The sequence below is a fragment of the Sarcophilus harrisii genome, chromosome 6, assembly GCF_902635505.1.
Source record: "Sarcophilus harrisii chromosome 6, mSarHar1.11, whole genome shotgun sequence".
Lineage (NCBI taxonomy): Eukaryota > Metazoa > Chordata > Mammalia > Dasyuromorphia > Dasyuridae > Sarcophilus > Sarcophilus harrisii.
Genome location: NC_045431.1, coordinates 30,088,343 through 30,101,037, shown reverse-complemented (window position 1 = coordinate 30,101,037; position 12,695 = coordinate 30,088,343). Strand labels below are relative to the sequence as shown.

The window sequence follows — 12,695 nt, the reverse complement described above, 5'->3', positions numbered from 1 at the left end:
GCTATTGTTGTATACTATAAAAAAGTAGGACCAATTTGTTCATATAAGTGTGATATATCTTATCTCTTGAGAGTTGCCAATTAGTTTTAACTTTATCTTTGTTAATGGGTATGAAAGGATATTTTGAATTTTTTTTCTATATTTACTTGGTAATAATTTATTTTTTTTTTCAAATATTTAGCTACTAGCTGTATTTTTCAAATTTCTGTTTAAAATTGTTGATCATTTATCCATTACCCAGTACTAGAGGATTGGATTTTGTAAGTGGTTCTCTGAAAACTTTTAAAAATCAAGCTTTCACCCATCATTTATGTTGAATATTCAATTCATTTTGTTGCCTGTATTTGTTTTATTGCCTCTAAGTGGAGAAAAGGCTTTTATTATCAACTTTGTCTCTGAGGATTATTTCTTTTATTAATTCAATAGTCAAGAATTTACATCTCCTTCCATATTTGGGATAAGCATAAGGATTCCATATTTTAAAAACTTAATTCATTATTAATCTTGGAGCTGCTGTGCTGGATATTGTGAAATACGTATTTAAATTTACTCCTCTTCATACTGCTATCCATTTTTCACAATAGCATTTATTAAATATAAAAATATAACCACATCTACTTCTAGACTTCAATTGTTTCACTGGTCTATTTTTCTCATTTTTTTAAATACAATATAGTACCAGACATTACTGATAGCTGTCATTTTATACCAATTATCTAGATGGCTAAGTCCCCTATATCCTTCTTGCTCTAAGTCTCTATTCAATTCCATGGTAATTCTGCCTAGCTATCTTTTTTTTCATCTAAACTATGAAAATTTTGTCTAATTCTATAAGATTTGACTGACTTTTTAAATGAAAGTGTTAAATTTGTATGTTAACTTGAAGTGTTACTAAATTTTAACTTTATTTTTCTAGAAAGACATCTCTTCTAAAAAATTTTTTTTGAATGATACACTTGCCTCAATTTGAGTTAATACTCCTCTACCTTTTATAAATTCCCTCAGCCTATATGTATATAGACTGACATATATACAACTGATCGTATGTAATTTTGAACTTTTCTACACTTGTTTCAGGTACTCCTAATTATGAAGTTGTTTTTACAGTAAGACTACATGTTCTTCCATAGCAGGAAGGAGTTGTGCTTTTTATTTTCTTTAGATTTTCCCACTGGAAAAGCAAACAATCAGGGACTTAAGAAAGAATTTTAAAATATTGTTATTATTAATCCAGCCCTTTTAAACACAAAATGCTAAGTTAACAGAAACTTTAAAAAGTAAATTAAAGTCCACAAAATCAAAAGCTTATAATTAAAACACTTTTCATATAAAAGCTTTTTATTTCATGAAGATAAGATTTTAGATGAGTGCAAAAACTAAAAATCTGACTTATATTCCTTAATATTTGGCTGACTTCTCATTTCTCTCCAAAAAAACTTCCTCTGGCCATTACCAAGCCACATACCATTCATCTACCATTTAATTATATGCTATCTTATTGTATTAGTTCTACTATCTTGCATTGTTTTATTATCTTGAATTTTTTTTTTTTTTACTTTTCAAGCGTTTGTTTTGTCCTTTCAACTAGATCAAAAGCTCTACTGAGAGTAAAAGCATGAAAGTTTTTTATATCTCCTTCAGAGCCCATCACACAAAGCTACATCCATATAGATGTTTAATTGCATATGCTGAATGAAAATAATTATAAAATTCTAGAAAATATGGGGGCAGCTAGGTGGCATAAGTAGATAGAGCACAAGCCCCTAAGTCAGGAAGATGTAGCCTCAGACACTTAACACTTCCTAACTGTGTGATCCTGGGCAAGTCACTTAACCTCAAATGCCTCAGAAAAAAAGCCCCCCCAAAAAAATGCAAAATTCATCCATATGCCAAGAACTTCACTTTTCAATGAACAATAATTAATAATGAACTTCATTAGGCCAATTGTGAAATTTAATTCTGAACTGAGGTTGTATGTTTTTCTTTTGAAAAGCATAATCTTAAAAATTTCCAAGGCAGTAAAATGTTACTGATATATACACTAGCTTCCTCACAGGGCTGTTAGGAGACCAATGTTTTACAAATCTCAAAAGGCTTTAAAAACTGTGAAGGAAACAATTTTCAGGTATCTGATCATCTGAAATTGTACACTTGTGAGAAAAAAAAAGTTAGATTTAATACCTAAAGATAAATGGATACTTTAGTTTTGGGGACTGAGGCATTTAGGTTTTTTTTATTTTAACATTTTTCCCAGTTACATTTAAAACATTGTTTTATATTTGTTTCTAAAACTTTTGAGTTCCAGATTCTCTCCCTTAATCCCACCCTCAACCCCCAGTAAGAAACTATATGTGAGGTTATGCAAAACATTTCCATAAAAGTCATGCTGTGAAAGAAAACAAAGATCTCCTACTCTAATTTTTTAAAATGAGGCATTTCAATTTAAGTGAATTTGAGTCAGAAGGATACATTTTAATATATATATATATATATACACACACACATATCTTTTCTGTCCACAAAAGTTACAAAAGTAAAGATGATTCAAATCACAAAGTCAATATTCTTCATAAGTGTGGATATGTTAATTATATATTCAGATTTTCCAAATATCTGAAAGACAGGCATTATGTTACTGATTAAAGTATCAGGGAGATCATTACAACATAGAATGGCCCTTTTTCTATAGTAGGAGAGTTCCTCTGGGACTTTGCTTAAAAGTACTTTAGAATGTTGTGTACCACAACAGAACTATAAAATCAACTTTAGCAACTCTATTCATTCTCTTCCCTTCTGTCACTGAGTCAAAGTGAACATACTTTCCAATCTATCCCACCAACTAAGTCAAGAAATCACCTCACCTGTAAATGTATTAGCATTCAACAAGATACCTAAGAAAAGTTTGTTTTATGAACAGTAAAAGTCTAAAATCTCTCACCTGGTTGCATGTATCAGATAATGAATGTATAGCTTCTGAGAACATACTTGCAGAACCCGTATAAATCCAAGCAAGCAATTTAAAGATAAAGTTCAAGCCGTTTCTAAGACAGAAAAGAAAACTCTAGTTGTCATGGTATTGGTAAAATTGTTATCAAAAGATGTAAGTAACCCCAATAAAACTCTATGCTATTGTTTCATACAGAGTAAATGAATTAAGATTTAACCTCCAATTTACTACTTTTTAAAAATATGATTTCCAGATCATTTGAACACACAAATTAAGGATGTTTATTATATGAGGCACAGGGCTAAATGCATTTTGTGTGCTGGGTTGTCTGTCTAGACAAGACATAGAAAGTGGTGTGAAATAGGGGGAAGTCAGTCTGACTGAATAGGAGATCTCATCTGGGAAAAAGTTTAGTGTTCCAGAGTCCTTGGAAGGTCCCAATGAAGACAGACCTTAAGCAAAGGAACTATTTGAACAGGAAAAGACAGAACTAGGTGTGCTCTAGACAAGGACAACTGAAGCTTGGTTAGCAAGTGGAAATCAGGCCTGAAGCTAAGCCAGGAAGGTTCTTGGGCCGGGGCCCCAAGGCAGGACCACAAACATCTCTGGCAGAAACTAATGGCTCCCCCTAAAACTGAGGTCCTGTCCTAATTTGGAAACAACCAAATTAGTCACCATTATGCCCCGAGTGCTGGACCTGGAGCCAGGATGCCTTCCCCTTCTTCCTGAGACCAATCTGGGCCCAGAAAGCCTTCAACGGGCTCACAGAGTCAGAGACAACTGAAAGGTGGCAGGACTGAAACCAGTGAGTGGCTGGGCTGCCATCCTCACACCAGAGGCCAGGTCTTTATGGGAGCTCTGGGGTATCTTTGGATTTGGAAGTGGGATCCTCACCACTCTATCCCCCGGGCTCTTGGGTTGTTCCTGAGACAGTGCAAGCCACAGGTTGGATCAGGCCCTCCCTGGCTGTGTGAGTGCTGGCCAGTTGCTCCTCTCTCCAAGTCTTAATCTCCTGTTCTATGATAGGTTTCCCTCTTGCTCCTGATTCTACTGTCCCCATCTTCTAGGAAGGTTACCCATATGTGCCTCCAACTCCTCTAGGAGGTACAGGGGGAAGGGCAGGAGCCTGAAGTCAAGTCCCTTTGAGCCTGGGCAAGTCATTCTACCTTTGTCTTCCTCAGCTTCCTGATCTCCAGAATGGAGATTCCTCCCTCACAAGATGGTTGTGAAAATCGGGAAAGAATATATATCAAGTACATAAAAATTCTTCAAGTACCATACAGATGCTATTATGATCATTAATATTATTATGGACTGTAATTCAGGCATAGGACTTCTGATTTATTCCGAATAAGAAGCGACCACCTTTCATTGTCTGGCAAAGGAGGAAGTAAATTCTCAGAACCCTCTGAAGATGCGTTTAAGAGACATGGGCAAGCATCAAAATGAGAATGAAAAGGATAAGACCCTGGTGATAAGTGACTCTGCGGTAAAAGTACAATAACTGAATTAGGATACTTTTAGTTCATTTGTCAAAGAAAAAAAGAAAAAGAAAAAGACTGGGGATAATAGAAGACACAAACATGAGAGCTCCTGAGTTGGCTTGGTAAATGAAATTATAGCAAAACTTTATTATATAATAAAGTTCTTCAAAAAGTTCTATTCTAGTGGAAATATGTATATTTCCTATACTGGAACCTATACTGGATTATCTGTTGTCTAAGGAAGGGGGAAGGGAAGAAGAAAAAATTTGGAACACAAGGTTTTGCAAGAGTGAATGTTGAAAACTTTACATGTATTTTGAAAATAAATAGCTATTATTTAAAAAAAAAAAAAAAAAAAGGTTCTGTTCCAATGGCTCCACATCAGGGATAGGGAGATTAGATTAACCAAAGTTCCAAAAGCTAAATCAAGCAGAACACAATCTCAAAAATCTCTCTCCTACTTTAAATAAACATGCATTTTGAGAACAAGCCTAGTATGAAGAGATTACCACCAGGAAGAAATTACTTCGGTTACAGCAATGGAGAAAACAAAAGAAAATGACAAATCTTCCCTGATGCTTCGCAGCCTCCTCTGCTTCTGCAGTGACTATGGAAAAGTGGCAGAAAGGGGAACAGAAGGTGCTAAGAATCACACAGCAGATTCTTAGACTGTCTATTAACTTAGCTTGGCAGCTGGTGTATTTCTAAATGTGAGGTGTTTTTGACCAAAGACAAACAGGTAGGCATGCTAGTGGTAAAAATGACGCTGAAGAGCCATGATATTCTCACTATAAACAAAACTAGTATTAGGATTCACAGTTAACTAGTTCATCGGTGCTCCCTAGAATGTCAAAATAAAGGAGTTGGTGAAATTAATTTATCACGTGTCTAAAGGCAGCAAGAAATATCAATTCACAGCACATTTCATAATCTCAAATATTCCAATGCCCATTATAAATATCTGCCAATGTAAGGCAATTCCAAAGGGCTTACGGTAAAAAATGCTATCCTTGTCCAGATCATAATCTCAATATACTTAAGGAACAAAAGTGAGATCTTTGATACATTGGATTCCTCCTTGAAAGAGTATGTAGGCTTACCTATTCACACAAGAAAACTCTGGTAGATAAAAAATGCTTATTGTGCAGATGATGACATAGACTAGGTGGACAATGGACAGACCATATCCATCAGTATCTTCTCATTATCTATGTCACCCGCTGTAGAGAGCTGGCCCTGGACAGGTATACTTGAATCAAGGACAGCTGGGTGCTTACAGTTAAGCACCTACTCAGTGTGATTGATGGGATAATGATTCTCTAGTTAAACATACTTAATGTAATGTAATGATGTAATCACTCTAGTTGGCATATACTTAGTGTAATATGGTCATGTGATGGTGACAGTTGGCCCATGCTCAGTTGCTGTAGTGATGTAATCATACTGAGGTATTTAAGGGCTGAGAGGACTGGGAAGTGACAGTCTCTCAGATATGAAGGAGACACAGAGGAGTCTCAGTCACAGATACAGGAGAGTCTCAGATACAGACACACAGACTTCAGACTCCAGACTCTGGACTCCATTTTTGACCAGCCTCATGGTGGCTCTCCTCTTAAGATCAAGGCCCGTCCAGAGATCCTCCAGAAAGCTAGCCTGGACATTACAACCCATCAGCATCTACATCTATAAACAATGCAATGCAAATGGAAAATGGAGTCCACAACTAACCAGCCAGAGGAAGGCAAGCTAGACTGCCTCTGGGAAACTGTGAAGCTCCTTTAAGGATCACAATCTCCTCCCTATTATAAAAAGGATCATGTTTTTGGCAGAATACTCTACCACTTACGTTGTACAATTATAGAAAACTTGCATCTCGAAGTAAAAGTTAGATCAATGGAGAAGCACCTGAGGGATGTGCAAGCTACAATACATTACAAATCAAAACTAATAAAGGACTAAAGAATGTCATCAAAGAAAAATATGATAGAAAAATATAGGGTAGTCTTGTGATAAAGAGTGAGGGATAAATAATAATTCACACACTCCACTGATATTCTTATGATCACAATTAAAATTACAGCAGGCTCCTGGGATAGTGAGCAAAAACTTAGGAAAGGATGTGGATAAGGGCAGTACAGAATGGAGAAGCAGTCAGTTGTCACTGACATCACTGGAGAGAACATCCCAGACTAAAGCTGAGAGCAGAGTAAAAGATTCAAAGACAGGAAGAAGTGCTCTAGAGGGAAGATACAGTTCTCTAGTTCTTCAACTGGTGTAATTATAAACTCTCTTTTTCTTGAGTATCATTGGAGAATATTGATCCTACTATCCTTTCTCCTTGCCTCAACCCCAAAAACTCAAACTCCAGGCAGGTCTCTGCCTAGTGGAGAAAGAAAAAAGAAAATCAGGTAGCAGCGAGTAAGGAAATGAAATAATCTTAATTCCCTTCCCTCTCTTCCCCCCTCTCCCCCCCCAAACAAGGTATCTGGTAGAACTATCTTCTATTATACATTCAAAAAAAAATTAAATATTATACTATTAAAACTGGCCATTATCTGAGTTTCATCCTTCAAATGGAACTCTCCTCACCCTTATCTCCTTTGTTGAGGGTATTAATAGTCAGTACAAATGGTGATAACAGGAAAAGGAAGACAAAAGAAAAGGGCTGAAAATATAAGATGTGTTACTGTCATCCTATCCCTCCATGGCAAGCAGGAAAAAGATTACCCAGAAATACAAGACATACACAGATATTCTCAGGGTCAATTAACATAGCTCTTAGTTACTTTAGTAGTATAATATATGAAATGAGTGAAAATGAATTTCTATATATCATCTTTAATAAACAACTAAGAAAGTACAGTCAGATAGCATTCCACAATAACAGACACATATATACAGAGCCACATACTTCATCCTGGTAATTATAATCAGTCTCAAATCAACTTCCTTTTAAAATAAATATGGGAAAAATAACTACTTTCCTAATTGCCAAGTGGTAAACTATATATTCAGGTGTAGGATGTACAGATTCAAAATAATACATAGTCTATCTTTAAAAGGTTTACTTTTGCAAACTTACATACAAATAGCAACCATCACCACCTTTCCTGGTCCTTTAAGAAACACCGATGCTTTTCCAGACCGTGGCTGAAAAAGAAAGCAATGAGACAAATTGTAAATATAAACAGTCACAGTTTTAAGAATCCAGAAAAGTCTCCATTTAATTCATAATGATGAACTAAAATACTCTGTATCTGACATATTTACTTGCATAGTTTTCTTTCACTTTTTCTAACATCTTCATCTTAAAAATAATCCAGGTGAAATTAAGTAAATGAATTCTGGTCCATGGACAGCTTGAAAACTTTTATTAAATTCATCCTAAAGAAGATTAACTTTTTAAGAATGATTCAACATAATCCACACAGAACTGACAGTTAATAAAATCTAGATACTTTAAAACAACTTTCCTTAACAACTTTTTAAGTTCCTAAAAAAAATGCTCCATGCATAAGAAAAGGCCGCTCTGAGAGGTTTTTCATGAGACTAGAACATATTTAAGATTTCCTTTATTTTTAGGTTTCCAGTGGCATTGGCTCACAAGGTAAAGGATAATTCAGTGTGACAAGTTCATTTAATCCTCTGGGTTTGGAAGGAGGTTTGACCTTCATGCACCTCTCTCTCACCTTTGTGAGAATTAGGGCAGCTAGGTGGCACAGTGGATAAAGCTTTGGGCATAGAACCCAGGAGACCTGAGTTCATATCTGGCTTCAGACACTGATCAGTTGTATGACCCCGAACAAGTCACTAACCCTGTCTGCCTCAGTTTCCTCAACATAAAAATGAACTGGAGAAGAAAATGGTAAACCATTTCAATATCTCTGCCGAGAAAATCCCAAAGGAGTCAGCTAGAGGCAGACACAACTGAAAGAACTCAAAAACAACACAAGGATTAATCAGAATTCTGAAAGGGGCCTCAAGCACACTTGCCTTCCAACCAGCCAGTGGCAAGAAGCTAGACACCTTTTAAGAGAGCTGCTCTAGCAACACAAGCAATAACAACAACGATTCTAACAAGGCAATTCTCCTTTAGCATTCATTTCATAATTTATAGATAATATAGCCTTAAAATTCTCTTCTATCTAGTGTCATCTGTGTTTCAGGCTATTTTTCTTTATTTGCTGTTTTAAACTTATCTGTAAGGTCACATTAAATATTTTGAGTCCTCTTTCTTTAGTAATTACAACATTAAAATGGAAACTAGACTCTAATAACTCCCAATGCATTCATTTAAAAAACAAACCGACACTGCTGTTGTCCTGTTACTATGTCCTGGACCCTCTACCCCTTTCTTCAACGGGATTTATAGCATTTTTGAATTCTTACTAATTCCCTAAAGAGTTTCACGGTTCTACTTCTGTTTCAGCTCCTTCAGACACAATGGAATTTCATTATTTGAAGGCAAATTAAATTAATGCTAAAACTATTCTATATGTAACAAATTTACATTACAATGAATAGCTCCTTACCTTTGTATGTCCCAGGAAGTCTTTATACTCTTGTAGTATCTTTTGATTCCTAAACAACCCTTTGAAAAAAATTAGAAAAATATTTTTTCTCTTAAATTCTCTCACTCTATGTATTTTAGACTAATATTTATTTTCAATTTAAGACATTCATAATTAGTGCTTAGAAACTGATTATACACTATAATGAATTTTTTGATTCATCTAATAAATATAGAGCAGTGTGTGTGTGTGTGTGTGTGTGTGTGTGTGTGTGTGTGTGTGTGTGTTGGAAGGGACATAGTGCTTGCTGCCTCTGAAGAGTTTAGAATCTAGCAGGGAGAATGCGATATCTATACCTGAAATTCTACACATTCCTCAAGATTCAGATACAATGCCATCTGCCTTCCTTGACACCCCAAACAGAAACAATCTTCCTAATTTCAGATTTTTCAATATATTGTAACTGAATATTGTTAGCATGCTTCTTATGTATCCACTTACAAGATTATTATTTTAATACTTGTATGTATCTTATCTCCTCTATACTTCTATGAAGCCAAGATCAAAGCTTATTCATTTCTATAACTGTTTAATATTAAACAAAATGCTCTGCTTTACAGTAGGCACAAAATAGATGATGCCTGAATTTTCTGATAGAACAGCATTCAACTAATATTACAAAGTAAAATATTACTGCAATAAGAGATAACAGACATACACCAATAGCAAACTTTCGTATTGAAATATAATTTTAACTTTTAAAAAACCTAGATTATTTCAATGTTTTAAGACTTTAAGAATTATCATTTTAACATCCCTTAGGAATTTAGCAATTTTGCTGTTGTACAGTTACAAAGCACATTCCATTGTACTTTTGGCTTCCTTACTAGACATGTCTTCAATAAGAAGAAAAGAAGAAATATTTAAAATATCTAGTTCACTGATTTTTTTTCATTGTCTTCACAAACACTAGGGAAAAAAAGCAATTTAAAAAGTTAACTATGAAATACAAGAGTTTTTTGTATCTTTTAAAATGGGTATAAGACAAATCATAAATTGCCCTGTTCATTTTGGAGAATCAACTAAAGTTGAAGACATTCACCTCTAGTTGTAAAGACTATTATGTATATGCAATTCAATAAGAATTAACTGCAGCACATTAACTTTTTCTTGAGAGTAACACTTTCTAAATGGTTACTAAAAGACCAAAAAAAAAGACTTTATGATAAATATTTCCCATGATTAGGGAAAAATTTCTGCTGTAATGTTTTTCTTGGGAATTAATTGTATTTTCAGTTCCCCAAGTGATGGTCTTCCTCTAAGGAAGTGACTACTACATTTATTCTAAGCTGGAACACAGATTTGCTTTGCACAAATTATTGAAACCAAACATTTTGGTTTCCTCACCTGTAAAAAGGTTTCTTCACCCGAGTGGTTCTAAAACTGAATCAATATCAACTAATCAAAAATAATAATATATAACTTTCTGAACACAAGCATATGTTTTTCTTCAAAAGAGACATGAGATGATCCCTGTCCATAAGATACTTTAATATTAATTCAGTTTCCAAATGAATATACTTACTCTCTCTATATTCTCTCTCTGCTTCCTTACGCAGTTTTCTCTCTCTAGCAAGAGCCTCAGAACTTCCCCAAACCTCCAAAGCCCTAAACACATAAATACACACAACAGTCAACAAGTTGTAACATTTCTACTATACACAATAAAATTTAAGGAATCAATTTGAATATCTAATAATACATTGTCATTTCAGAAATTAAAGAACAAGGAATTTTCCTAAACTAAATCTATAGAATAAAAATAAATTCAAACCTGAATTCTAAAAATTTTTTCTAACATTATTATTCTAATATTATAATAATCATATTATTTTAAATGGGAACACTAGACTTCAAAATTCATTTGCAAAAAGACTAGAAAAAATTTCTATGGCAAAAAAAAAGTGTTTCATTATAAATCTTTTTTTAATTCAACTTGTCTCATTAATTTTTCTCAATAATGATGTTTTTAACATTTCAAAAGAATTATGATCTCGGCTTATTAGCTCTCTCTCCTCTATTGTAGATTACAATGCCTTAAAGTTTTACTAAGCAGTATTCATAAACTGCTTTAGCTGAAAAAAATTTGTCATCTAATGATCTAAGTTAAGATAAGTAACCTTCTGAAAGGAACTTAGCTGATTCTTGGATGATAATATGTAGCCAAGCAGGTTCTTATGGCTCTTTCCAATTTAGAAAGCTCAACTGGAGCTTGCGCTCTACTAGAATAGCTTTTCAAGATCCCAGGATTAGCTCCATGCCACAGTGAAACAATAAAAGACTTAAGTAATGTATCAACAGCAAGGTATAACCCAAATAAAGTATCTGTTGGTGTTTGTTTTTGAAGAGAAATATGCTCTTACTTGGCCTCTACATCTGATCTCAAGTAGACAGTAAAGGATTCTGTATCTTCATGGGGACTTCTTTGTCTGATCTTTCGCAACTGTTCCAGATCACTGTTAGAAAGAAGAAACAAGCAGGACTTTTTTTAAAGGTAATGTAATTAATAAATAAGAAAGGTATTTATTTAGAGTACAGAAAATCAATTATATTAATTACAGATATGTATATCTTTGGAGGATAAATTTAAACAAGATATTTTCAACTAAAAAGAGCAAGAAAGACTCTAAGCAAAATATTTGAATAGAGTTTATGATTAGTGAAAACAATAAAATAAGAGTTGAGTTTGTGCAGACTCAGATCCTATACCAAAACTTTTATTTTAAATATAATCATAACCATAATAAATGTGATAAAAAGGTATCTGAATGAAAAATTTGAGAAATAGAAAGAGAATGAATATTGAAGTACCATCTTTCTAATAAGAATTCAATTAAGGTTTACAATAGCTCTGCAGACTAATATTCCAATATTCTACACAATCATAGATGTAAAATTGCCAAAAAAAACATGCTTTGTTCATGCAAGGAAATATTTCTTGTTCATAGTAAACAACAAAAGTTTTTAAGTTTTTGTACAAAATTATCATTAAAAATAAATAACCACTAAAATAACTGGCTGCCACCATAATGTGGCACTGTATTGTAAGGACATTTTTAACAGTAAAGAAAAAAATATAAAGTCAAATTACTATGGTTGCTTCACAAAGATCTTCATTTTAATGAACTTGGATGATTATTACATTTAATCAAGAAAACAATGATTCATCATAATACCAACACATATCTTGTTTTAGGGTAAAGATTAGATATCAAAAATAAGAAGTCTTCTGGTTTTATTACTAATCCATTATGTAATCTAAGGTAAATTATTTGTATTAACAGACCAAATGCAAATCCCACTTTTCTTAAAGTTAAATCTCAGGTGAGATTAATACAGTGACAATTTTCAAGACATAATTTTTATTTCCTTTCATAGGAGGCATTCTATGTCTGGATCAATGAGTACTGATTATCTTTATAAAATATGTAAAATATCTATTTTATCTAACTTCCAGGATTTGGGGGAAGATACAATGAAATAAAATATATTGCTTTTAAAAAAGCATAAACTGTTTAAATGAAAGGTATTCATGATTTTATTAAGTAATGGAGAATAATTTATCCCATCTTAGCTATTCCTTGTACACTGAATATTTAAGGAAGTACCTTAACTTATATAGGAAAAAAGGACTTCTCATAAGGTTACAGATACTGAGGTTAGGAGATGGTCTCAACCAGTGGTCTGGAAAAG

At 33.7% G+C, this 12,695-nt stretch overlaps 1 protein-coding gene across 2 annotated transcripts in view; it reads right to left on the bottom strand.

The window, feature by feature from the left end:
- The window catches only part of SLC30A9 (solute carrier family 30 member 9), a 67,379-nt gene that overhangs the window by 31,734 nt on the left and 22,950 nt on the right, over positions 1–12,695 (bottom strand). For both annotated transcript variants that reach the window (XM_031942594.1, XM_023506035.2), the window contains 5 exons: positions 11,366–11,458; positions 10,528–10,610; positions 8,964–9,022; positions 7,514–7,581; positions 2,939–3,041 (listed from right to left, as the gene is read on the bottom strand). In XM_031942594.1, the coding sequence (XP_031798454.1) occupies positions 2,939–3,041; positions 7,514–7,581; positions 8,964–9,022; positions 10,528–10,610; positions 11,366–11,458 (406 nt within the window). The remainder of the gene's footprint in view (positions 1–2,938; positions 3,042–7,513; positions 7,582–8,963; positions 9,023–10,527; positions 10,611–11,365; positions 11,459–12,695) is intronic.